Raw genomic sequence first — 25,702 nt, 5'->3', positions numbered from 1 at the left:
AGGCGTGTCATCCTCGTGTTGTGAGAAATGTGTCCTCTTGAAGATGTGTGTGTAAACTCTGCTTTTCTCGCTCGAAGCGGGTCGTTAACACCAGCCCGGAGCGCACGTTGCACCGTCAGGCAAATTAATGCAGCGTTTGGAGCTCGAAACGGGGTAAAACAGCGCGTGTGTCATCGGTGTGGGGGTGTGTGAGCCTGCCTTCTGGTGCACCCCCGCCTCCTGGTGCACCCCGCTTCGTGCATGTAAACTGATCGTTTCGGAAACTAGAACTTTTTCAAAAGAAGTTACATGTATGGTGAAACTTGTACCCAGAGGCTATTTTAAAATAGATCACACAGTGGAAAAGAGAACTGGGACTTCTTTTTTTTTTTTTTTTTTGCAGTGTGACAGGGAGACTGTGCCAAGTTAGGTGGGCGAAGGGGCACCAGGGAACACATCCTCTAGGGGAGTTGTTGGGGGTGTCAAGCAGAAGTGAGTTGCCTGGCTTTATCAAACAGGAGTGAACATGGTGGGGTGGGTGGGGACCATGCAGACTCCACACAGAAGGTGCCCCATGAGGCTGGCTGTGGCGCACAGAGAGGTCCACACTGCAGGTGAGCAGGCCCCTGGTGGCTTTGTACTGTACCCCAACCCCCCCCCCCGGCAAACCCGATTCGATTCCCGGATTCTTTGCAGCCTGCAGAGTGGGGCCGCAGGCCTCTGGGTAAGCACGAAGCCTCTGGCCTGGGGGGGGCGTGTTCTCCTGCACCTCTCCCTGGGCTCCTTCAGCAGAGCCTCCAGCAGGCCCAGGGCGCCTCTCTCCTGACCTGCCCCGCGCGCACCCCTTGCGTGCAGGGAGGGGGAGGAGGGAGACGCCAGGGGGCGAGGGAAGCAGAGGGGGTCTCTGTGGGGGTGGTCCCAGCCTGCAGTCGTGCTTCCTCTGAGTGCTGAACGGAAGGGAAAGCAGAGGGCAGCCTGAGGCCCCTGCCCTCTGCACGAACGTGCCGCTGAGGAACGGGCACTTGGTACCAAGATGCTTACTGCAGTTTTTTTTTTGAAGGCGACGTTGCTCCTGCTTACACTTGACGAAGCTGGAGAACCCTACAGCTAGAGTACACACTCGCCAGGTGTTGGAGACACCGCCCTGTATCTCACAATTTAATACAGCATATCCTAACTGTCCCGGGGAGCAGCGGGGTGGCTCAGTGATCACCATTGCTGCCTCGCCGCGCTGGTGCTCCAGGCTCAATTCCCAAACCTGGGGGGGGGGGGGCTGTCTGTGTGGAGTTTGCATGGTCTTCCCTTCTTTTTTTTTCCCCCCGTGGGTGTTCCCGTTTCCTCCCGCAGTCCAAAGCCCTTCTGGTACTGTGGGTGAACTAGCATTCTGGGAAGACTGGCCCTGGCGCGAGTTGGTGTTTGTGCCCTGCGGCGGACTGACGTTCCGTCTGGGTTGTACCCTGCCTTGTTCCCGCTGCTTGCTGGGATAGACTCCCGTTTTCCTTCACGACCACCCTGACTCGGAAGAAGCAGATAAAAAATGGATAGAGGGGCGTGCCTGTCTTGAGGGACGTGATCATATCCGCAGTACATCAGAAACCGCCAGTAACCAAGGTACCTTTGCACTTTGTTCTTAATGGACTAACCAGGAAAAATGAAAGAATAAATGTCCCGATTAATTTAAGAACTTTCATTCATTTCTTTACTTTCATCCATAGTCATTTTTTCATAAATATGAATGAATAACAACCGCATTACTTCAAAATTCCATTTTTTTTTGCATGTTTTGTAGCAGAACGATCATGTACAGTGTAATCCACTAGTAAGCTTGGTGTTTCCATCTCTGTTCTATTGCATACATTTGAAAATAAATATAGTGATAAAGATTTTTATGTACAATGGAAATTATTATATCTTTCTGTACTTTAATGCCTATCTACACAGAAAAAAAACAGAGCTTAGAAACTTCTGAAAGTCAGGGCTTCATGGACAAGGGCTTCATCCTGACAGGAAAGAGTTCTGGACAGTATGTCCTGATGCCTGCTTTCTTTTTTTGTAAGAATGTTTTTCAAACATGTCTTCCAGTCGTGTGTGGACTGGCTGTGGACAAGGTCTTTCAGAATTGTCTGGCCAAAATACTCTTTGGTAAAACCTCAACATGATCTCTGGGCTGTAGGGGCTCATCCTGGACTGGGACCCTGGCTGTGATCTCCAGGCTGTAGGGGCTCATCCTGGACTGGGACCCTGGCTGTGATCTCCAGGCTGTAGGGGCTCATCCTGGACTGGGACCCTGGCTGTGATCTCTGGGCTGTAGGAGCTCATCCTGGACTGGGCCCCTGGCTGTGATCTCCAGGCTGTAGGGGCTCATCCTGGACTGGGACCCTGGCTGTGATCTCCAGGCTGTAGGGGCTCATCCTGGACGGACCCTGGCTGTGATCTCCAGAGCAGATGACTCGATTGCTCAAGGAGACGATGTAAAACGGTGGTTTTCACAGTTTAGCACCATGAACAAGAGCTGATTCCTCTGGGCAAGTTTCCTGCCAAGACGGGTTTTGTTTCTTAAGCCCAACAGCAGAAAACAACATTGCGAGAAAGTACAACGAGAGGGAAGAGTCTAGAGGTTATGCTACATTTTTTACAGCCCCTGCTCTCCTATGTCCTGTATAGTATAGTCTCTGTACAGTGACAGTGTGAGAGAGACATACTGTACAGGAGTCCAGTCTAGTCCCACAGTGCCAGTCCAGTGGAGGTTCACAGCCCCTGCTGTCCTCTGTCCTCTACAGTATAGTCCCTGTACAGTGACAGTGTGAGAGAGATGCAGACAGCCCAGGTCGGTCCCGCGGCGCTCGGCGAGGGGAGACGCGCACGCCTCAGTCTCCAGCCACCTGATTGATCACTTTCTTCTTGCGGACCGACACCAGGTCGTAGAAGGGATCCTTAGAAATACTGGCCCTGGGAAGGAGATGGAAGGATCACGTATTGGGAAGAGGGCGAGGTGAGCATGGGCGGGGGGCTTTTTAGAGGCTGAGCAAACGCCTGACTGGAAGAGGAAAGGAAGTTGTTGGTGTTGCACACACAGCCTAAATAAGCAAAACCTTTTAAAACGGAGAATTGAGTCATGGTTTTAAAAAGGGCTCTCTTTTATTTTTATGTCCTGAACATATTGGCCATGACTATTGTTTGTCGGGGAGAGAGATTTTCCAGACGTACGAGAGGCTCAGTTCTCTGCTATAACAGCATCGCGCCGCCACCTCCTTACAGAGTCTGGCCAGCTGTCCTAGCCTGATGAAAACGATGCAAAGCCGAGAGCGAGGTCTCAGCAGACGGCCCCGTTTTCCAGCGCCAAGACAAGGCGAGAGCCAGCAGCCGCGTATCCCACGAGTCATTGCTACAGCTGAAGAAGATGGCCGCCTGGGGAGGAGGAAGAGGGGAAGGGCGCTGGCGGCGAGGAGAGCTGCAGTGCTCTCGCTCTCTCTCTCTCTCTCACCTGATGGCCTTGATCCAGTCGTCCCTCTCCTCGGCGGAGGCGGCAGAGATCTTGTAGGACTGGTGCTTCCCCTCCACCACCCGGCCGTCCGTCTCCGTCTTGCAGGCCTTGATCTTCTGGCCCTTGCTGTTGGGGTTGTAGAGCTCCAGGCAGTACTGCGGACAGAGCAGAGGAGCCACTCAGAGCCGGCTCACCGGGCAGGGCAAGAGACCCGGTCACACACCCCCCCCCAACAAGACCCGGCTCACCGGGCCAGGGCGAAAGACCCGGTCACACCCCCCCCCCCCACAAGACCCGGCTCACGGGCCAGGGCGAGAGACCCGGTCACACCCCCACCCCCCAACAAGACCCGGTTCACTGGACAGGACGAGCAGTCCGATCACACCCCCACCCCCCACCCCCCCAACAAGACCCGGCTCAGCGGCCAGGACAAACAGCCCGGTCACACACCCCCCAACAAGGGTTAACCTGATGGGCTACCCTATAAGCTATTAAAAAGCACAGGAAGGCTCTCCCCAGGCCACTCCCCTGACCCAAATCCCAGCAAGGGGCTCTGGTCCCAGAACTGGAGCTGTTAGGGACTGGTAGACAGTGGGACAGTGCTAAGGACTGGACTGGACTTGGACTTGCTCTGTCGAATTATTGAGAAGACGGGCTACAGAGCCCAACCCGAGACCATGCCCGCGGTCCTGAACAGAACATACCGGCTTCCTGGGTTCCGCCACCTCTCTGACACACAGGTTCTCAAGTGGAATGATCCCTCTGGGCTCCTTATCCTGGGGGAAAAAAAAAAAACACTGTGTCGTGAGATCATTCCCGAGACACGCCTAAACCAAGGTGCCTGTGCAGGTCTGAATTTGAGCAGACACTGAGAAGGAAGCAGTGTGGACCTGTGCACTAGGGACAGACAGAGACAGCTGCAGGTGCATTACAGCTTAGCTGTCAGAACAGAACTACACTGTGCATTAGACTGGGGAAGTACAGCAGCGCAGGACCAGGCCCACAGAAAGAGAGAAAGAAGTTAACACTCACTGTGGTGTATTCAAAGTAGTAGAGGCAGTTGTCAGTTAAAATAAACCATCTTCGCTTCCAGGTTTTCACTCTTCCGCCTTCAAGAAATCAAGAAAAACAACTCTTTTAGATTGCTGACGTACTCTTAGCAACCTGAAAAAAAGAACTTAAAAAGATTGAAAGTAATCCAGTCAACTTTTGCAGATAAAAAATAGCCATCTATTCAGAAAGTTCCTTCGTAGGGGTCTTCCAAAATGAATGATATAATACAATACTCCAAAGGACAGGGTGAGCCCCTACAGCCTGGAGATCACAGCCAGGGTCCCAGTCCAGGATGAGCCCCTACAGCCCAGAGATCACAACCAGGGTCCCAGTCCAGGATGAGCCCCTACAGCCCAGAGATCACAGCCAGGGTCCCAGTGCAGGATGAGCCCCTACAGCCCAGAGATCACAACCAGGGTCCCAGTCCAGGATGAGCCCCTACAGCCCAGAGATCACAGCCAGGGTCCCAGTGCAGGATGAGCCCCTACAGGCCAGAGATCACAGCCAGGGTCCCAGTCCAGGATGAGCCCCTACAGGCTGGAGATCACAGCCAGGGTCCCAGTCCGGGATGAGCCCCTACAGCCTGGAGATCACAGCCAGGGTCCCAGTCCGGGATGAGCCCCTACAGCCTAGAGATCACAGCCAGGGTCCCAGTCCAGGATGAGCCCCTACAGCCTGGAGATCACAGTGAGGTTCCCATGCAAGTATATCACATCCTTGGGCAGAAACATTCCACTGAGCTCTGATCTGCTCGGATCTAGACATCGGGATCAGTTGGGAATCTGCTCGGCCCAATCAGTTTACAGCCCAGCACTGGAGAGGGTAGTGGTGATAGCAAGTGGGAGCAGGGACTGCTTGTCTCACCCAGTTTCCACAGCCAGCCCTCGCGGTCGGGGTTGAAGAAGGTGTGTGTGACGTCATCCCCGTCGTCCTCTGGGATTTTGAAGGGCTCGTTCCGGATGCCCTCGTACAGCTTCTGCTCAGACAGACGGAGAGAGGCAGAAATAGGTCCACATGCCTAACAACTGTGTTTTCCCATCAGCCTGCGCGGGGAAGGGCACAAATACCGCCAAGCCGGAGTAGGGAGATCCCAGGGCATGTTGACTAAGGCTATCTTAAGGAGATTCTTGTCTGGACCACATTCCCCAGGAAGGCTGTGGTCCTGCTCTCCCAGGCTCCCGGCCGCGAGGGGCCAGCTCTGGACACAGCGCGGTCCATGGGGGCGAGGTGCTGCTCTTCCTGTCTGCGGGGGGGGGCGGAGACGAGCGGGGCTTACCGACAGCAGCTCCTCGGGCAGGTCCCCTCCGTTGTTGATGCCCCTGTTCATGATGATGAACCTCTCCACTGTCATCTTGTCCTTGACGTTGGGGTTGTGCAGGCTGGTGTTCAACATGATGACGGCGAAAGACAGGATGTAGCAGGTGTCTGAAATGATAGGGGGGCATAATCTTAGCTGGGGCAGTTTGTACTCGAGAAACCTTAGTTTAAAGTGGCATGGAGGGGCGGGTGATTATTTAAAACCTGGTGAGGGTCAGAGGCAGGCTACTTCACACCACCTACATCCTGGTCCTGGACAGTCCTGTGTCTGCAGGTTTTTATTCCAGCTCAGTTCTGATTGACAAAAATCAGCACATAATTGGCTTTACGAGATAAATTCTAGCACCGTCTCCCAGCTCTGCAGGTGCAGCTGCTTTAAGGAGACTTGGAAAAGTTTTTAGTGCAGCACGGTGTCAATCAATTAAGTCATGTCTGAGACCCTGAGAGGGCAATGGGTCCAGATCGGTTGGAGATTCTTGTCTGGACCACATTCCCCAGAATGCCGTGTGGACTGAGCGGCTGCCCTCTGTCACCTGACTGCTTGGAACAAGACGATTGGTCAGGCATCAATTTAAAAGGCAGGAAGCTCAGAGGTCCTATAGTCAGTTACCATTTTGCCCTGAGGACAGAGGGCAGATGCATCTCTGGATATGAGGAAAGTAAGTCAGAGACTGGCTGAGCACCTATAAGCTGGAATCGTTGAAGAAGTGCACCTGAGGAGGCCCAGAGCTAGACCAAAGTATTGAAGAGTCTCAAAGAGTAACTGAATGCTTTCAGGTTGGTAATAGGTGTCCAATAGGTGAGTCAGGGACATTCAAGTAGTCTAGCAAGAAACTCAAAAGGAGCTCTGGGCTTTTGTTTGGTTTGTGTCAATTTTGTTTCTATGCACTGTAAACAAAAGACCGCTTCTTAAACGATTCCAGTGCGCAACAAAATCATAGATCACCGTAAAGCCTATTACAAAACCCCTTTAAAGTACGCCATACTGCCCCCTGGTGTTACGGAGGTTAGCATGCAAACCTGTAGACTGGAAGACACTAGAGTTGCATTCACAGTAGCGTGTGGCAAAGGCCTCCATCATCCTGTCAATTTTCTGCGCCTCTCCAGGGAGCCGGAAACTCCACAGGAACTGCCTGAAATGAGCAAACGTACAGGCAGGTTAGCTGGAGGCTGACACCGATACGACGGGTATGACGACATCTATTCCCATTCCTGGGACACATCGGGGCCACACTGATTACTCAAACCACCGCCCGCACTGCTACTGCAGGGGCTCCTCATTATTCCTGGTGGATGACTGACAGGAAAAAACAGTATAATGAACTTATTTCCCATTAGAATTGACGAGTATACAGATTCAGCATGATAAATATTTAGAATAACCTCGCCGTGTCTCTTCACAAAGACGAGAGGGTCGAGAGGGGAAACGCTAGGCATTGTGGGAAAAGAGCTGGCGTGATGTCACGTCCCCCACAACCGAAAACGGAGCAAAGACTTTTGGGAGCGCTCTGACCGTGCAACACGACAGTGCGTGCGGTTGTCGGCAAACCCCCCCCCCCCCAAATCCGCAGGGATCAAAGGGTGTTGAAAATTGTTCCTTAATGGAGGATGGGCTTATACAATAAAGAACACAAAAAGGGACATGACTAACAAGTGCCGCCTGTACCACTATACTGTGACTGCTCCACTTAGTTCCACAGGGATAAATACCACTATCCCTCAGATAATTATGTAGCTGATTGTCAGAGTGTTTGTGATCTTACAGAATTTCTAGTTCTGTAAAAGTACCTCTTCTGACGTATCTGTTTGCGTGTGCCGTGTGCGCGATGACCCACCTCAGTGCCTGCACTAAGTTGAGGTCTGCAAACTCGTGGAGCTCCACAAAGGCCTTTAAGATTTTGAGATGCATTTCCTCCCTGTGAAGAAAGTAGAAAGGAGACCATAGGAGTGGTTTCTGCTGGGAGGAGCCCCAGCCAGTGCTGAATCGCGGAGTTAATCCCTCTGTGTGCCATCAGATCCCAGTTTCGGCTTCAACAACATGGTGCAATGGGTTCTCCCAGAAGCTCCTGGCTGACGTCAAGGAAACCCCCCTATTTACAGTGCTACATGCACCTGTTCTCAAATTCCTCACTGGGGACTTCATTCCCTTTCTGATCTAGGAGCAGTCCCCTGCTCCTAGATCTAGGAGATGATTTTTGTCCACGCCTTAATAATAATACCGGGGATCCTGTAACGTCTCTGTGTTAAAGGTGTAAACGTTTACAAGATGCAGAGAAGATGAATTAGGGTGCTGCTGTTAATGGTGTTGATGGTCCAGTAGGTGGTGCTCTTGTCTCTAGGCTACAGCTTCCAATCCAATTGCACAGTAAGGTGACAGGTCATAAATAAAACCCATAAATTAATCAGGGTGTTAATCCCAGTGTCCTGACTAAAGTCCAGTTGGATCCTACTCAATGTGCCCAACTTAAATTTCCTCCTAAATTGAACTAGTGAAGTCATTTCCTCAATCCACCAGTTGATCGGCTGCGCTGTGGGACTGCTGGGGCAGAACATGTGCTTCCATTTCCAGCTGGCTCTTCCAAGAGGAGAATGAGCCCTGGCCTATAGACCACCTAGGGTGTGCCCCAGCACTATAGCACGTTGTCATGGTTACCTCTCTCCCAGGAAGTCCCCGATGGCTGTCTTGTTCAGCCCTTCCTCCCTGTACAGGAAGTCAGCCACTGTCTGCGGATTCCACTCCAGGAGTTTGTTATTGATCAAGTACTGGATGCCCTGGACAGAGGGAGAGAGAAGAGAGAAAACAGGGGGACATATTTCGTAAGTCAAGCTCTCTGCCTGCAGCCTGAGACAAATCAAACCTGTGCCTGCCCGGTGTAACTCCGCAAGCCCTAGGAAAGGTATCGCTCTGGTTTAAATCAATGATTCCCAGTTTCGTTGGGTGTTCCAGCAATATTCTGGCTTTCCTTCCAACAGAGCTCTTAATTTAATGTAATGAACCTTTTATTAAACCAAATAATGGCTTAACGGTTTTCTGGACTCAGGGCATAGTCTGACACTGGATCTTCCATGACTGTCATTACCACCATGCAGTGAAACAGCAGCTCCCAGCTTGACAGATCTCTGCACAGCCCCACCTGTTCAGCAGTGAATGTAGTGCACACACACACACGCGCACGCGCGCAGACACACACACACAGGTGGGAGAGATGCTGTCAGACGCTCTCAGTGCTGTGGGGCCCCACTGGTGCTGTTCAGCCCCGTCACTGAGCCAGCCAGCCTGGGAGAGAGGTGAGTCCCAGCGCCTGGCTCACCGCTGCAGCTCGGGGGCCTGACGAGCTCAACTGAGAGAGCTCCGCTGGACTGAAAGCCAGAAGACACAGGACTGGAGGAGACGGGTGTAAAAGACGAGGCCTTCTCCACTTGGATCCTCACCCTGGACTCCGAACCTGCACAATGACCTTTCTCTTGCCAGGAGACACACCTCCCACAGGGTGCATGACTTCTCGATACAGAACCTCTCATGAGAAGGCAGATTCACTGGCAACCACACGTCAAACAAATGAAATACGAGCCCGGCATGGAAAAAAAAAAGATTTGGTTTTGTTTTGTTTTCCCCCTAAACTGTCTAAATGAATGCACAGCCGGTGGGGGGAAGAGAAAGGAAGAAATCTCTGTGTGGGAAGCATGGGCAGGCTACCCTTTAGTTACGTAACGCTGCTGTCGAGCACAAGCCTGCTCTGCGTCAGGTCTGCTCCGTGTGTTTTACCATCTGTCCAGCGTGCTTGTCGAAACGCAGGGCGTCTGCCTGTGAGCAGCTGAATATCTGCCTCTGCTCCTTCACCGCAGTCCCACACTGAGTCAGAGCGCTTCCGAGTGTCAGTCAGCAGTCACTTCCTATCCCGCAGAGCAGGACTGATCAGACGTGATCCTCAGGCTTCCCGGTGTCAGTCTCCACGTGGGCGAAGATCTTTGATTTCGCAGGCGACGCTCGAAAAAGAAATCTCTTCTTCGAGGGTTGTGGCGCGAAGCAGCAGGAAAGCGGTTTAGTCTCCCAAAAACACAGCCCAGTGAAAGAGAACCGGGCCGGACCCAGAACCCGAAGAACCCGCATTCAGCCTTTGTGGCTGGGGGAGGCAGAGTGTCATGTCGCCCACAATGCACAGTGCCAGGAAGTTCTCTGTTTCTGAAATAACAAGTGGCTGGCGTGCCTGCTGTCCTGCCGACGAAACCACAGCGCCTCAGGCCCGCGGGCCCGTTCATGCAGAGCGAGGTGATGTGCGTCTTCCTTTCTTCTTAGGCAAGACCCCCGCAGGGGCAGAGAGAAACCGAGGCACAGGGCGCCGCTCCACTGCCCTTCACCCTGCGGCGGCATCGCTGCACAGAACCCACACACCAAGCCCTGCGGCACCCTGCCACCTCAAGAGCAAGACGACAGCACGTAAAACCCGCTTATCAAACCAAATCTGAAGCACTCGGCAGAAGCTTCGCTTGGCGTTCGTGACAAGATGACACACAACTAACAGACATCACAAATAACATCCAGGAATAAAACCTCTGGGCTTTCGGAAGGTTGGAAATGACCGAAATCGTTTTAGGAACGTCTCTCTCTTCCCAGGACCGCCTGACCTGGGTCACGTACTGCGACCCTGAGCTCGAGCGGAACGAGGGAGGAGCCCGGAGCATCGTGGGAAGACACGTGCAGGGAGCAGCGACATCCCTCCGGAGGGAAATAAGAGCAGGCGGAACGAAAGGACAGGAATACCCCCGCTCCCAGTGCAGGACAAACCGGCCCCCCCCCGACCAGGGGGAACTGTGGGACCGGACCTCAGGGGAGGAAGGCTGAAACAGCAGGAGGAAGACCGAGGAAGCAGGGCCAGACGGCTGTGTGGAAGAAGCTGGGGCCGCCCCCCCCCCCCAGCGGTTTATCGATAAAGGCAGAAACGGGCTGGAGAGATGGGCGGCTCGCCCGACACACGAGCGGACAGGTGTCTGGCTGGGGAACTGGAAGGGCGGACAGACGCTACAAACGTGGTTACTGGGCTCGCCCTCCCCTCTGCTGGGGTGCAGCTTCCTCTCGCTCTGAGCAGGAAGGATGTGGCTCGGCGCTGACAAAGCAGGTGAAGTCCTCGCCTGCCGTTTGCTGACAGCGGCACAGCGAGAGGCTCGTTTCGCTCGAAGATGCAGCCCATTGCGCTCACCCGCCCCCACCTCACACACACACCCACGTCCACACAGATAGGTCACGTAAAGGTCTTGGTGCTAGCACCCTGCCACCGGGACAAGAGCTAACCGGACAGGCCATCCGCTCAGCCCGGAGGTTTCCGGAAGTCAGGGGAAAAGTGCGGGACTCGGAAAGCACAGGCGCGAAGAGGGAGCACGGTCGGAACGCGAGCTGACCTTCTTCGGGTCCATGTTGAATTTTTTCTTTCCGATTGCCACTTGCTTCTCCCTCTCGATCGTTTTGCTGGAAACAAAGAGAAGCAGGTGAGCAAGTGAACAGACCAGCGGGCAGGTGTAGGGAGGGACAGACAGGTGTACAGACCAGCGGGCAGGTGTAGGGAGGGACAGACAGGTGTACAGACCAGCGGGCAGGTGTAGGGAGGGACAGACAGGTGTACAGACCAGCGGGCAGGTGTAGGGAGGGACAGACAGGTGTACAGACCAGCGGGCAGGTGTAGGGAGGGGTAGACAGGTGTACAGACCAGCGGGCAGCTGTAGGGAGGGGTAGACAGGTGTACAGACCAGCGGGCAGCTGTAGGGAGGGGTAGACAGGTGTACAGACCAGCGGGCAGGTGTAGGGAGGGACAGACAGGTGTACAGACCAGCGGGCAGTTGTAGGGAGGGACAGACAGGTGTACAGACCAGCGGGCAGGTGTAGGGAGGGACAGACAGGTGTACAGACCAGCGGGCAGGTGTAGGGAGGGACAGACAGGTGTACAGACCAGCGGGCAGGTGTAGGGAGGGACAGACAGGTGTACAGACCAGCGGGCAGGTGTAGGGAGGGACAGACAGGTGTACAGACCAGCGGGCAGGTGTAGGGAGGGGTAGACAGGTGTACAGACCAGCGGGCAGGTGTAGGGAGGGACAGACAGGTGTACAGACCAGCGGGCAGGTGTAGGGAGGGACAGACAGGTGTACAGACCAGCGGGCAGGTGTAGGGAGGGACAGACAGGTGTACAGACCAGCGGGCAGGTGTAGGGAGGGGTAGACAGGTGTACAGACCAGCGGGCAGGTGTAGGGAGGGGTAGACAGGTGTACAGACCAGCGGGCAGGTGTAGGGAGGGGTAGACAGGTGTACAGACCAGCGGGCAGGTGTAGGGAGGGGTAGACAGGTGTACAGACCAGCGGGCAGGTGTAGGGAGGGACAGACAGGTGTACAGACCAGCGGGCAGGTGTAGGGAGGGACAGACAGGTGTACAGACCAGCAGGCAGGTGTAGGGAGGGGTAGACAGGTGTAGGGAGGGGTAGACAGGTGTACAGATGAGTGGGCAAGTGTATGGAGGAGTAGATTGTAGGTATATACAGTAGAGGAGTTGGTGGGTGTATACTGTAGGTGGGTAGACTGTAGATATACTGTATACAGTAGATGGGTAGGCAGGTGTACGGAGGGGTAGATACTGCAGTCGCATGGATGGGTGGGTTAAATTTATTATTCTATGATTTCAAACAAGTATATCACATCACATTAGTTCACAACCCATATTTTCACAAAAAAGAATAACCATTCGCAACTGTTACTCAACTAATGCATCAATCACAGCCTCATCATCTATTCCAGAACTTCAGACTAGAAGGCTAGAAGACCTCTATCCACATCAGCTAGAAGCTAGATAGCTGGCACCACTGCCTTCCACTTGGTAGTGTTATCATAAGAGCCAACCAGAAGAGTTATCAGTACAAATTGTGCGGTTGTGACTTTGCGAAATCACATAACGTTTTCTCTTTGAAAACCGGCACAAGTTCAGTCACTTCCAGCAGAAATGCGAAGACTCGAGACAGAGTCTTCCCCGCAATCGAGCCTTGAATCTGAAGCCTGTCCAGACAGCTGCGCCTGTTCCTCTTTTTCTGCCCGATTGTGACACACTGGGAAGACTTAGTAAAAATAACTAGAGATCTTACTAGCAGTTTCCGTCACCTATTTAAAGAACCGCAGTGGTCATGGGCATTTCTCAGAGACAGCATGACTGCTGGGTTAGTGCATCTATGTTTCAGTCTTACGCACTGATCTACACCAGTTCCTCAGCACTGTTAATTGGAATTAGCCTCTTGATAGCAATGCAGATAGGGAGAAAAAAAATCTTATTACATCATCAGGATGTATTTCAAAAGCCTTGCACATCTCCTGCTAAGGAGCCGATACATGACGCTCAACACAGGCCCTCCAAGAGCATTCTGGGAAGTCACGTCCAGGAGGTCGTCGTCTCCAATGACCCAGCCTCCTGACCGCAGGGCTGGGGCTGTGAGCCTCATTTCGCAAAATTGAGGAGTCCTGCACCACGCAAGTTAAATTCACATCAAACCGCCTTGAAATCCGTGCATAAAACAAACGTAACTTGAACCGCCTGGGTACTGTCTTCCTGAACACAATTTCCAGCAATTTAAATTGCTTTTAATGCTTTATGTGGTGTAATGTCACCTTCAAGTACTTACTGTTCACCCAGCCTGACACTTCCTGAATTATTTTTTCTACCGGCCGTGCCATCTCACAGATTTTGTCATTTGTTGTTTCAAAAGTCATAATGCAGCAGTTAATGTCAATTTGATATGTAACTCCATATCTGGTTTTAGATGACATTTTACCACATAAATCAGGAGCGGATTGCCTGACCTCCGTGCTGTGACTTTCTCAGGATGCACTTGTCCGCCAGGGAGTCACGCTAAGCATCTGAGCAGCAGGAACAGGAAGTCCCGCTTGGTCTGCACCCAGATGAGCTCATTTCTTAATTCGGTCCCTTACGACACCCTACTCACTTCTCCTCCTCCTGCTCAAAGCCCTCGATCTCCGCGATGACGTTGGCGATCTCCATCTTCAGCTTCTGCAAACAGACGGGAGGCAGGAACATCAATGTCAGCCATTGTCAATGTCAGCCCCCCCCCGCCAGCTCCTCACCCCTCTGTCCCGACAGAACCAGAAGCCCCAGAGTGGAAGACGGGCACCTCGTTCTTCACACCGAGGAGACACCTCCCGGCGCGAGGCCTCTGCTAAGTTTCGGAAGGTCAGGTGGAGGCCACACGCTGGATGAGTCAGCCCCTCCTGCCACAAAGCCCCGGTGCTGGCCAGAGGGTCACGTGACTCAGGGACTGTGGCTTTGGCAGGCAGAAACACAAGCGAATCTCTGCCCATTTAAGCCTGGCTGCTTCTCTTTTTCTAAAGATTTCGGGCTGTCAGCATCCTTTACTCTGGGGACCAGATGTCTCGCGGTGTGACATGAATTCCAAGAAGCCTCCAGCCCACACTGTCCATCCCAAGTGAAAAAACAGCTCCCCACAACCTACCCAGCAGAGTGGGAATCGGAGCACTTTTTCCCCCAGAGCTTTATCGCACGTGTGCGCAGGGGTCAGCATTCCTTCCTAGCATAGCTTGTTCAATTCCAGACCCGGGCGTGCAGCGCGTGCTGTTGCTATGCTCTCCCCGTGTTTGCATGGTTTTCCTCCCGCAGTCCAAAGACATGCTTGTGGGTTCATTGGCCCCGGGGTGAGTGTGTGTCTGTGTGTGGGCCCTGCGGTGGACTGGCGTCCCGTCCAGGGTGTGCCCTGCCCTGCGGCTGTGCTTGCAGTGATAGGCTCCCCCACGGCCCTGAACTGGAGGGAGCAGTTAGAAAATGGATGGATGGGTAAAGGAAGTGAGCATGGGTTATTAATGGGTGTACCCCAAGGATCAGTCTGAGGTCCTCCTCTCGGGGCCGCAATGAAAAGCTGCAGAAACACTGGCCTGCCAGGAGCAGGATGGGACACCCTGGACTTAATTGCAGAGAATACTAAACTAGAAAGGTGAACATGTGGCAAATTACACGTTAATCGGGGAACTGCATAAGTATGACAGGAAGGAAACGAGAGTGTCAGATATGAATATCACCCTGAAAACAGAGAGGATCTGTGAACGGGGATCTAGGTTATGGGGTCTATGGGGTTGACTCATTGTTGCCCTCTCCTCATCGAGACCGATGTGGAACTGGTAATAACTGCTCGCAGCCCATCCCTGCGCACCAGCACGCTACGAGCAGCTGAAAGCTCCCAGCAGCCCTTGCAGTTGCACAGCGGGACCTGCATGTTACCTGGATGTCCTCCAACAGGTCGTGTTTGTGCACCTTGATGTTTTCGATCTCCGACCTCTCATCTGCCGTCAGTGTCAGGGGAACTGCAAGAGATCCGATGACAAAACCAAAGGAATGAATTAAAAAAAAACCACAGGTACGACTAAGGAACTCAATCGGTACAACACAGAGCACTAGTTGAGCTCTATAGCTTGCAGCTGGTTACTGGTGCACAAGTAGCACTGGTTTTGGGATTCATTAGCACTACGAGGGCCCGCGGCAGTGCTCGATGAGAGCTGCAGCAGTCCTCTGACAGATACTTCAGCCAAGCTGCTGGTACACTGGGGCTCTCCAGCATGCCAACGAAAGAAGTGACAACAGCGCACTCGTGGTTGTCCTAGTTTCCACTCCGTTTACTAATTAATGAACTTAATTGCCTGTTCCAAAACTCGCAGCGGGGAGGGGGTGAGGTTGGGAATAATTGAAAGTTGGAAATTACGGAAAGGGCAAATTCACAATCGAGCCGCGATATGGAGGTCCTGTCTTCAGTCGGCCGCAATCTGCAACAAACTCGAGCTTGGCTCTGCAAAACACAGACACTGGCCACCCCTGCTGGAGAAAATGGCCTGGCTTCGGTTCCCTTTATCGCTGCAGATGCAGTTGGAAAAACACAGACGATACCCCGCGTCTGACCGGACACAATGTGAGACATCAAGGGCCCTCATTCAGCGAAGAAGCACTGGAGCCGAACCCCCAGCCCTGTTGCTGAGGGCGACGTCCCCCACTGAGGACCTGGAGGAGTAGATTCTCCTGCGGCAGGAGACTGGCACCTTTGGCTGGGCTGGGATGTGGCACGGAAGCCAGCGTCGGCAAAACCAGAGCTGGGCCACAGCCATTACTGTGTGAGCACTCGTGTAGACTCTATTCTTTCACACGTCTAGATTAGAGCCCGGGCAGTATGTGCACATTAAGTTTAAACCGTTTAATTAAAGTTTGTGTTGTTTAGAATAGACAAGATCACAAATACTATAGATGCAAGTGTTCTGTATCTGACATCAACGTCAGATGTGTGTCTTTCAGATCCTGAAACAGGTCATTACTGTTCATTTAAAGAAATCCCAGGTAGCACTGAGGGATAGTTCTGTTTTCTCTTCTGCTTGAGTATGTAAAGCACGGGCTTTGTGACCTCTGTTTTGTCCTGTTACTGGGTCAGGAGATAGGGGCACGGAGCGTCTCTCCATCAGCTGCTCTCCAGTTTGCAGCTCTAGAGCAGAGCGGGGTTCTGTTCAGGGGAGACGCCTCGTGGACCCCCTGTGGCGTTGCGGTCCACAGCAGCTCGAGACGAGGGTGCCTAGGGGAACGTCTGCACCCCCTTTCTAGAGTCACGCAATCTGTGGCCTCACAGCCTGAACTCCAGATGCATTCAATCTGAACTGGTTTTCCCTTTACGCGTGGTGAGACGCAGCCTCCTCCAAGCCACGGACAAACGCTCAAACATTTGGAAATGTTTTTTTTTTTTAAATAAAAATCTACATAAATGGGTTGGATAAGCATGCTCCCCCCCTTAGTAACAGCACTTGCAAATGAGCTCTTGTGTAACCAGTTGTCTTCCAAATCACACAAGGGGCTAAGGAGCCTCCATCTGTGTTAAACTGTAGTGCTTCTGAGGACTCCAGCATGCAATCCACTGTTCCTATAGGTCTCCTCTGCTGCGGACTGCATCTCAAAATAATCAACAAGCAGCTATCGAAAGACTATAGGTACGGGTGTAAAGCAATGTTATTAATATCCTCCCACATCCTGCCTGCCCTGTTCCCCTCTCTGGCAACCTGTCTCATGGTCTATCGCCCTCCTGCCTCTTAAAAGCTGCAGAGCGCAGCCCCCCCTCCCACACACACACACCCCCACACCCCTCTGAAATGTATAGGCAGCGCTTGTGGGTTTCACAGCAAAGAGAGACGAGCTTCGCAGCAACTCATCTGTTCCCCTTGGCCAGCTCACATGACACTAACCCATCCCCCTCTCGGATCTGCTCCGAGCCGCGTCTGGCCCGTCGGGCCCCGTTTCGCTGCGAGCCCGTTCCCTCTCTTTCCTTGCCTCCACCTGCAAGCGGCTCGCGGTAGGTGCGCGGTCTCTGGCTCAGAGTGGGTTTCAGCTGTTGATTAGCGGAGCAGAGTGCACGACAGTGAACCAGGCTGAGCTAGTGGATGACACCTGGGAGCCAATTCCAAGAGCACTGGACACGAGGGGGGGCCTACACCTTCGGCTGCACGCCAGTCTGTCAGGGACAATTTAGATGAACCCAGCCAGTGGGCCTTTGGGAGGCGGGAGGAAAGCACTGGGGTGAAAACCCAGACATTGGGGGGGAACATGCAAACTCCACGCAGAAGGTACTCCAGTCTTGTATTGAACCCAGCACCCAAGAGCTAATCGGCTGCACAAGTGCAACAGACTAGTAAAGCAGAGAAGCAATATTTAATCTCTACTCCCACCTCCTAGCTGTCAATCGCCCTGTAAAGAAACAAAATGGCCAAAAGCATATGGGTGCAGTGTTTCAAGTGTCATGTCCACCATCGTGGAACAAAAACCAGAAGCCAAGATTCAAAATGCAGATTTTCCGGCTATGCCAGGCAGGATCACCCTGAATGCGTTATTCAAGAGTTTCCGTTCCCGATATCACCCTCCTACGGGATTCTCTTCACTCTCCCTCCGACCTCAGCAGGTCAGACTTTCCAGTGATCGATGACAACTTACAGGAAGACGCGCTCGCACCACGGGCCTAAAAACGATTACCCAGAAGTGAACAAAACCTCCACCACAGCCCCCGCTTCTACGCGCTGTAGCTTAGAACTGGAATCGCGCTGGTCAGCTGCGCCGAGCTGCAAATAAACGCACTTCTCCATTGCTGTGCAAGCTCTGCACAGCTAGAATTGCACCACAGAGCTCCAGCCAAAGACGACAGCTACTTCCTCTTCATTGTGCAGGGGCCCCACACGGCGGTCGCAGATACAGATCGGGCCTAGCCCTCGCTCTCTGACCTGCTGCAGTTCTCTTTCTCCTGCACCTGTGGGTCTCAGCCCTGCAGGGCCCCAGTTTCACAAGCCCCAGAGAGCACTGCTACTGCAGCTACCTCCAGCCCAGGGCCAGGCCTAGACTTCGGCTTGGCTGACGGTGTCTGTGCAGGCGTGACTCCTTCCATCTCGTGACCCAGGGTCCTCAGGTCATTGCTGAACGCACGTCTTTAAACCCCCGTGTGGTTTGTTTTTTTCCCATAAGGTGCTGCTTCTGTGCTTTTCATTGCATTGGTAATGCAGGTTCAGGAGGGGTGACCCCCCCGCCCCCCCAGGTCCCCCTTGATGATGATGGTTGTTATCATCATCATCGTCATCTTCATTTTATATGGGCCCCTTTAAAAGTAACTTCTCAAAAGTGAACCGAGAGGTAACAAAATTAGCCCATTCGGTTTAGAAAGCAGAAGAAGAGCCAGGGGGCAGATTAATGAAAGCCCTTCTGAAGATGAAGGCTTGGAGGCTGGATTAGAAAGTGCTTGGGGGAAGGTGGCTCCAGTTTCCTCCCACAGTCCAAAGAGATGCTTCGGATTCATGGGTATCTTGGCCCTGGTGTGAGTGTGCGTCTGTGTGTGTGTCTGCCCTCTGATGGACTGGTGTGCTGTCCAGGGTGTGTGAGTGTGTGCGTCTGTGTCTGCCCTCTGATGGACTGGTGTGCTGTCCAGGGTGTGTGAGTGTGTGCGTCTGTGTCTGCCCTCTGATGGACAGGTGTCCTGTCCAGGGTGTGCGAGTGTGTGTGTCTGTGTCTGCCCTCTGATGGACAGGTGTCCTGTCCAGGGTGTGTGCGTGTGTGTCTGTGTCTGCCCTCTGATGGACAGGTGTCCTGTCCAGGGTGTGCGAGTGTGTGTGTCTGTGTCTGCCCTCTGATGGACAGGTGTCCTGTCCAGGGTGTGTGCGAGTGTGTGTGTCTGTGTCTGCCCTCTGATGGACAGGTGTCCTGTCCAGGGTGTGTGCGTGTGTGTGTCTGTTTCTGCCCTCTGATGGACTGGTGTGCTGTCCAGGGTGTGTGAGTGTGTGTGTCTGTGTCTGCCCTCTGATGGACAGGTGTCCTGTCCAGGGTGTGTGAGTGTGTGTCTGCCCTCTGATGGACAGGTGTCCTGTCCAGGGTGTGTGAGTGTGTGTCTGCCCTCTGATGGACAGGTGTCCTGTCCAGGGTGTGTGAATGTGTGTGTCTGTGTCTGCCCTCTGATGGACAGGTGTCCTGTCCAGGGTGTGCATTATGCCCATTACTTGCTGGGACAGGTGACCCCAAATGGTTGAGTTGCTTAGAAGATGGATGGATGTTCTCTGTGCATTGAGTTGGTTCTCCTTTGCACCCCCCAATCAAAGAACTGGACCCTCTTTTTTATCCTCACACACACGTTGCAAAACAGGAAACCAAAGTCAGCTAAAAACGTGAGCAGATCCTGCCTCGCACGCAACACCATGACTCATGGGATGACAGGATGATGGCAGATTGATTTATTTTTTATCCAGGACAGGAGAACTTCTGCAATTTCTGGGGACATCCCCATTCTGCAAAATTAGCTCAATCTGGGGTAGAGGGGCAATGGGATAAGCGCTCTGCACGCATAAGTCCCACATTACAGTCATGCTTTCCCTACGGTACGTCTTAAACACCCTTCTGCACGAGCATCTGGTCATGCTTCTCGCAGAACAAGGAACAAGTTACCCTAGATCCAGCTGTGTTGGTGTGTGCTCCATTTTGTGCACAGTGTTGTGTCACACTCATCTCACCCCTTGGTCAGCGCTCCACATGAGCGATGTGTCTGGCAGCCCTCTAAAGAGATGCACTTCTTTCCCCGATGCTTTTCCTTTAAGGAAAGGGGTTTTTATTTTGTGCATGGCTGATTTTGACTCAGGGGAAACACTCTTGACTTTGGGCGCCAGCGGTGATTGCTCTGAATGCAGTTCTGTCTGCTCATTACATCGATATGACTGGACACCCTGTTGTCCTTGTCTCTAGGAGAGACGGGAGGTTGGGGGTGGGTCCTTCTTGTGTTTGCTGCAGGAACATCCTGTGTTAATAGCACATTTGACATCTGAGCTTGAGGTAGCTCTTTTCAGGACTTTTAAGATCTGAGTCAAAACTCCCACAAGTCTCTCCTATAACTGGTTAAGAGGTCACATTCCCTTTACTGGCTGGAGTATAGATATAGGCTGACGCACATTGAGAATGTATCCGTTTTCACCCTGCTGAGCTTTTTCCAGTGAAGCAACACCTTTTTTTTTGGGCAATGATCATGCACAAAATAGAGGTTTCATATGTCACCTTTGGCACAAAGATAATGCAAACGAGAGAAAACACCAAGCTCATTAGAGAGCACACTGAAACATGCTTGCACAGGGTATTAGGTAGTAGCCTTGGACATTTTGCATCAGCAGGACCTGATGCACCCAAGGGCTAATACATTTCAGCATGTGCATTCAAGCCATGCCTGCAACAGAAATATTGTGGGCAGTTCCAGTTCGGGGTTTAGTTTGAACCTTGCCTCCTGTGGCAGTTTCACAGGCCACAGCTTCCGAACTCAAGCACTAACTTTGCGTGTTTAAAACCCCTCCTCCCAAAAGAGCACAAGGTCATCTTTAGCACCTACAAGCCTACAGAGCAGAGTACCGAAATAAATGCAGGCGAGCTCGTCAGTAACAGTTCAGTTCAAAGTCTGTCTGCACCGCACATCGCAGAAGCCCAGGCTAGCCGATGCGCTGTATAGATCAGATCAGATAAGTTCTCTGGAGGGCCAACTGAAACTCAAGTCTAACACATGCAGGCAACTTCAAACACTATCATCCGCTCGGTGTAATTCTGAAAGTCTGGCTCACTGAGAACTCAACACGCGCTGCCCCAGTTCAGCAAAGAGCTGGACGCCTACACTCCACTGCCATATCCAGACAGCCAAGGGGAAGAATAGTCAAATCACTTGAGCTTCGTGCATCACTTCAACTGACCTCTCTGTGTGTACATCTTTCATCCTGCTCTATCAGCTGCAGCTCCCAGCTGGCAGCCCCACTGGAGCCCAGCAGGGTGAGCCTGGCCAGGACCTGGAGGGGAGACTCCTGGGAACAACTGAGGCTGCTGCTGGGAGAGGTGTGAGTGGGGCCAGCAGGGGGCGCTCACCCTGCGGTCTGTGTGGGTCCCAATGCCCCATTATAGAGATGGGGGACACTACACTGTAAAAAAAGGCACCGTCCTTTGGATGAGACGTAAAACCGAGGTCCTGACTCTCTGTGGTCATTAAAAATCCCAGGGTGTTTCTCAAAAAGAGTAGGGGTGTTACCTCTGTGTCCTGGCCAAATCTCCCCCTGACCTTTACCGGTCATGGCCTCCTAATTGTGTTCCCTTCCCCAGTGCGTTGTGTGTATTGTATTATGTATTTCCACTATCTGCCCTTTTGTGCATCCATAGTGTATCCTGTCTACAATGTCTATGTCAGTGTCCTGTCTGCCCTGCCTGTATTTGCACTGTGGACGAGAAAGAAGGATATTTTGTTCCACTGTATACTTGTATATGGCTGAAGTGACAAATAAACATGAACTTGAACTAATAACCCCCCTCTCTGAACTGGCTTCATCACTCTGCTCTCCTCCCCACTGAGAGCTGTGTGTGGGGAGAGGACTGGAGCACTCTGGCTGGTGGTGGTGGAGGGGAGTCACCCATTACTGGTGAAGCTCTTTGAATGGAGTTTCCAGAAAAGCATATACAATATATCAGGAATTATTATTATTTCTGTGCATACTGTACACAAGTACACGAGCTCTGTTCCCTGTCTTATTCTCTGAAAAACCTGTGTTGGGGTTCTTAGACAGAAGGTGCCTGAAGGTCAGTCTCTCTTGTGTCGGTGTACAAGGGCTCTGCTCTTTAGTAATAATAACAACTCCTGGCTACAACTCTGCCTCCGCAGCTAAACATTCAAGAAACTGTGCTGAAGGCGTCCTTCTCGCAAACAGCACTGCTCTGGCTCGGCGACTCCAGAACTCTCCAGCGCAGCGCATGGGAAACACTCCGCTTCCCAGTGGCTCCCAGTGCCGAAGGACCGAGAGACCCGAACCCGAGACCGTGGGCCTCGATCGAAGCCGTCCCGACAAGCAAAAAAAAGAGAGAAGCGCAGACGGACGGACCGAGGAAACCCACAGAAGACCAGGGCGAGGTGAGGAAAGAGGAGGGGTACGGTGCGGCCACCTCACCGACTCCTTCCTCTCGACTCTTGGCAGGATTTGAGCACGGAGGAAGGCGCGAGTGAGCTGGCCCCAGCGATGACAGACACCTCGTTGCTTGCTAAACGGAGGATTTTCGCCTCTCTTGGCAGTACGCGGCGTTGACACGCACACACACACCTACGGGGCTGCTGCGTGGAGCAGAAGGTCACAGCGCCCCGAATATTTCGCATTCGCGCCCGGTGTCTTATTCAATCGCGCTCATATCTCGGTTACCCGTATCGTGAAGCTCGCCTTGCGCCTCTGTGGGGTCGTCCATCCTGACTCTTCCGAAGACGCCGGCTCAGACCATCTGACCTCTGGAAGCTTTGAATGACACACACACAAAGAAAGAATAAAAATCAGCGATATCACTTCCCAGACTTGACGTGTTTCATTTGTTACGGTCGTGAGGTAACTAGTGACCGGTCCAGGGTTAGTTTTAAGGTCGTGAGCAGCCAGGACTGATGACCGGGATACGATAGGGGTGCCGCAGGAGCCTTCAGGTGAGTCTTGTGTTACAGGCAGGTGTTAAAGACCCAGATCGGACCGTTACTGGCAGATTTGGATCAGCTTTCTCCCAGCTGCCCAAGCGCTAAAGCTTCCAAGCGACCCAGGAGCACCGCGGACGCAACGGGCCAGCCGGAGAGGTAACAACTTCAAATCGGTGTCTAACGTGACTTAGGTCAGTGGCAAACCCTGCGTGAACAACGTCGTTTTCAGAGAGCAGGGTGCTCTTATCTCGCCGAGCGCGAAGGCAGCAGGAACAAAGCTAGAAATATATGTCAAAACACCCCCCCAACAAAAACGCAAACGCCTGTCAGTTCATTACAACCGCTACCAAACTTGGTTCGTTTGTTTTTCCTGACAAACCCAGGGTCTTGTACACGCGGAGGGCAATAAAAAGATCACTGCGGGGGGGACTCGGCATGGAGGACCGTAGAGAATATTCTTCTACCCCGTCCCCCCAAAAGAAATAATACAACGTAAAGCGACTCCAGAGATGCGCCTGTAATTGTATCTAAACAGAAAGACAACTTACCCGGGAGGCAGAATTCCGTCATTTACGCGCGTTCCTGCAGCGATTTTATCGCGTGTCCGGCGAATTAGGAAATAAAAGTACAAATAATCGTTACCGCTCTGTCTCTTTACAGGACGAAGTTTTCCGTCACAGCGCTCCGCGAGCGCCCGCCCCCTCTCTCGCATTGGGCCCCCGCGTAATTCTCAGTTACCAGCTATCAGTGCCAAAAGCAGAAGCAGCCTCACTTCCCCAAACCGAGCGAGCTGGAAACGTCGACACGTCCTTCGCTCGCTGCCTCGCCTTTAATTTTCGGGACCCGGTCGCTGAAACGGTGGTTCTCAAGACTGCGCGCCTGCAGATGTTGGCAGGAAAGGAGAGATTTTTCCCCACACAGGTGGAAATCAACAGGGATCCACGCAATAGGTTTTTGGGGCTGGCCGCTTGCTTAGTTTTTCATGTTTGTATGCTTGTTTATGAAATGCACGGGGTGTGGCGGCCCCGGCTCCGTGAGGACCACACTTGACCAGACCTGAGGAGAACCGACACGGTGTTATCCTTCATTGTCGAAAAACAAACGGGGCGTCTTCTTTTAAATTTAAAAGCAGGCGCAGCACCTGGGCAAAGCACTCAACGCGCGCACTTAACCCGAGACTGAACTCAACCGGGGCGATTTGGAAGGAGGGGTGTCATCATAATTAAGTCCCGACACTTATACAGTATAGCGCTTTTTCTGGACACCCCACTCACAGCGCTGGACAGGTCATGGGGATCCCCTCCACCCCCACCTGGATGATGCTCCAGTCCGCTCCCCACACACCAGCTCTCAGTGGGGAAGAGAGCAGAGTGATGGAGCCAGTTCAGAGAGGGGGGTTATTAGGAGGCCATGACTGGTAAAGGCCAGGGGGAGATTTGGCCAGGACACTGGGGTTACACCCCTATTCTTTTTTAGAAACACTCTGGGATTTTTAACGACCACAGAGAGTCAGGACCTCGGTTTTACGTCTCATCTGAAGGACGGTGCCTTTTTTACAGTGTAGTGGCCCCCTCACTATACTGGGGCATTAGGACCCACACAGACCGCAGGGTGAGCGCCCCCTGCTGGCCCCACTAACACCTCTCCCAGCAGCAGCCTCAGTTTTTCCCAGGAGTCTCCCCTCCAGGTACTGGGCAGGCTCACACTGCTGTAATTAAGCATGTTCAGTGCTCAGACTGTACCGTCAAACTCAGCATCGCTGCCGTACAATTTTCACGGGCGTGTTACAAAACGTGTGCTTTTTAATTTCAGCGCTTACCAGGTTAATTTAATAAGGGCTGTAGCACCAATATGTGTCTTTATTAGGACTGAAGTATATAAGCTCGCAACGACGATTGCACATAAGACGTGGTGACTTAAAACATACACTGGGTTGACTTTATGACGCATATAACCTCACGATTGAAATATCCAGCAATCCTATTCATTTTCTAACCACATTATCCAACACTGGATCATGGAAGAGTCGGAGTCTATCCTGGCAAACAAGGTGGGATACACTCTGGGTGGGATGCCAGTCCATTGCAGGGCACGCACAGATACACACACTCACACCTGGACCAGTTTTCCCAGAAGCCAAACAACCTACCAGAATGCTTTTTGGACTGTGGGAATAACCCATGCAAACCTCGGGGGAACATGCAAGCTCCCCATAGACAGTGCTCCAGGTCTGGAATTGAACCCCTGCGCCACCGTGCCTCCCCGTTGAAATATCAGCCCCTTGTTTAGCACGGGCTCTGTCTCCCCCGTGTGGCCATTCTGTGTCTGTGCCCCAGGCCCTCGCGTGCTCGGCGCACAGTATCGGAATTAATAATAATAATAATAATAATAATAATTGCTTACACTTATATAGCGCTTTTCTGTACACTCCACTCAAAGCGCTTTTACAGGTAATGGGGATCCCCTCCACCACCACCAGTGTGCTGCCCCACCTGGATGATGCGACGGCAGCCATAGTGCGCCAGAACGCTCACCACACACCAGCTATCAGTGGGGAGGAGAGCAGAGCGATGAAGCCAGTTCATAGATGGGGATTATTAGGAGGCCATGATTGGTAAGGGCCAATGGGAAATGTGGCCAGGACGCCGGGGTTACACCCCTACTCTTTTCGAGATTTTTAATGACCACAGAGAGTCAGGACCTCGGTTTTACGTCTCATCCGAAGGACGGCGCCTGTTTTACAGTATAGTGTCCCCGTCACTATACTGGGGCATTAGGATCCACATGGACCGCAGGGTGAGCGCCCCCTGCTGGCCCCACTAACACCCCTTCCAGCAGCAACCTTCCCAGGAGGTCTCC

At 52.7% G+C, this 25,702-nt stretch overlaps 1 protein-coding gene across 1 annotated transcript; it reads right to left on the bottom strand.

Moving 5' to 3' along the window:
- Positions 1–1,651: 1,651 nt before the first annotated feature.
- Positions 1,652–23,550, bottom strand: LOC148648685 (cytohesin-3-like). Its single transcript, XM_088606490.1, has 14 exons — positions 23,392–23,550; positions 22,587–22,676; positions 15,109–15,191; positions 13,805–13,869; positions 11,231–11,297; positions 8,487–8,605; positions 7,669–7,749; positions 6,854–6,966; positions 5,793–5,941; positions 5,381–5,492; positions 4,496–4,572; positions 4,168–4,239; positions 3,464–3,618; positions 1,652–2,928 (listed from the first exon to the last, which is right to left on the bottom strand). The coding sequence occupies exons 2-14, from the start codon at positions 22,627–22,629 to the stop codon at positions 2,847–2,849; spliced, it is 1,218 nt and encodes a 405-aa protein (XP_088462616.1). The 5' UTR covers positions 22,630–22,676; positions 23,392–23,550; the 3' UTR covers positions 1,652–2,846.
- Positions 23,551–25,702: the final 2,152 nt, after the last annotated feature.

This window comes from Lepisosteus platostomus, chromosome 14 (assembly GCF_059453375.1).
Source record: "Lepisosteus platostomus isolate fLepPlt1 chromosome 14, fLepPlt1.hap1, whole genome shotgun sequence".
Lineage (NCBI taxonomy): Eukaryota > Metazoa > Chordata > Actinopteri > Semionotiformes > Lepisosteidae > Lepisosteus > Lepisosteus platostomus.
The sequence above is the reverse complement of the archived record's forward strand: the minus strand, read 5'-3'. Positions and strand labels throughout refer to the sequence as shown.